The 1,628-nt window shown below is 69.9% G+C and overlaps 1 protein-coding gene across 1 annotated transcript in view; it reads left to right on the plus strand.

Moving 5' to 3' along the window:
* Window positions 1-303: 303 nt before the first annotated feature.
* SH2B2 (SH2B adaptor protein 2) overlaps window positions 304-1,628 on the plus strand; it is a 9,521-nt gene continuing 8,196 nt past the window's right edge. Inside the window, 2 exon segments of the mRNA XM_004705971.1 lie at window positions 304-366; window positions 368-922. Coding sequence (XP_004706028.1) covers window positions 304-366; window positions 368-922 — 618 coding nt within the window.

The raw sequence follows: 1,628 nt of genomic DNA on the forward strand, positions 1-1,628 counted from the left end.
GCTCGTGAGAACCCCCACATCAAGGCACCTGTCTTCCCAACTGCCTCCAGGAACGCTCGGGGTCCCTAACATTACCGGAGGAGAGGATCCATGCAGTACCCGCCTCCCCCTTGCCTTTCAGATCCTGCGCCCTACCCGGCAGGACCTGCACGTTGGGTCCCCAGCCTCCCAGCCCCTGGGAGCAGGAGAGCCCCCCCGGCCCTGGGGAGGAGAGAGGGGCTGCTTGGGGCCGGCGGGTCAGCAGGCGAGGGCCGCTCTCCTTCTGCAGCCGCTGCCGCCCGGAGCTGCCATGGGACGGGCGACATGACCGGTGCCGGCCCCGCCACCCTGGGCCCCGACTGGCGGCGGTTCTGCGAGCTGCACGCGACGAACAGCCGCGGCGGGCTTCGCGCACAAGTTCTGCCGCTTCGTGCGGGACAACCCGGCCTACGACACGCCGGACGCGGGCGCCTCCTTCTCCCGCCACTTCGCCGCCAACTTCCTGGACGTCTTCGGCGAGGAGGTGCGCCGCGTGCTGGGGGCCGGCCCGGCGCCCCGGGGGCCGTCGGAGGACGCCGACGCCATGGACCCCGACGCCGCAGGACGCGCGGCGGCCAGGACGCGCGTCCGCAAGGGCTTCTCGCTGCGCAACATGAGCCTGTGCGTGGTGGACGGCGTGCGCGACATGTGGCACCGGCGCGCCGAGCCCGAGCCCCCGGCCGAGCCGCGCGACCGGTGGACGCGGCGCCTGCGGCTGTCGCGGACGCTGGCGGCCAAGGTGGAGCTGGTGGACATCCAGCGCGAGGGCGCGCTGCGCTTCATGGTGGCCGACGACGCGGCCGCGGGGCCCGGAGGCGCGGCCCAGTGGCAGAAGTGTCGCCTGCTGCTGCGCCGGGCGGTGGCTGGCGAGCGGTTCCGCCTGGAGTTCTTCGTGCCCCCCAAGGTGAGTGTGCCTTACGCAGGGGCGCGGGGCTGGGCTCCGGGGCCAGCAGGGCCAGTCTAGTCTGGCTGGCAAGGTGGACGCTGGGAGGGCTCGCTGACCCCACCCTGGCGGTGGTGGGCACCGCCCCTGCCCGCTCTCACCCGCCCCCTCCAGCCTGTGGTGTGTGTTCCCAACATAGCGCTTGCAGGAATTAGGGCTCTCCCCACCCCGCTGCAGGTCCCTCTGGCCGAGGAAAGCCGATTTGAGGGGTTTCCTACTCCAAGGCTGCCCTCTGAGCCTCAAGGTGGCCTGATCCTTCCCAGGGCCCCCTGCCTATGGCAAGAGAGTCACTGACAGCAGGCTTGTCCCGATTCCTATCGGGTCCCCAGCCCTGGGGTAGGCAGTGTGCTCCTAATTTCCCCCAACAAGGTGGCCCCAGGGCACAGAAGAAAAACCAGACACTGACTCAGTCACGCAGCCATGGGGCAGAGCCAGGCAAATCATACCCACCGGCCCTGGGGGGGCAGGGGATGCAGCAAGTGCAGGCTTCGGTCTCTGTACACTGGGGGGCTGCAGGGAGGCGGAAGGCTGTGCGGCTGCAGCAGCTAGTAGAACCACCCAGACGTCTGCTCCCCCCAGAGCCTCCTCAGTCACCCTTGGCTCTTATTCCATCTCCTCGTCGGCCAGCAACTCCAGAGACCCCTCCCCACTGAAGGTGCAGGCCCGA

Source organism: Echinops telfairi, unplaced genomic scaffold, assembly GCF_000313985.2.
Source record: "Echinops telfairi isolate 266 unplaced genomic scaffold, ASM31398v2 ScPeMD7_5;HRSCAF=22, whole genome shotgun sequence".
NCBI lineage: Eukaryota > Metazoa > Chordata > Mammalia > Afrosoricida > Tenrecidae > Echinops > Echinops telfairi.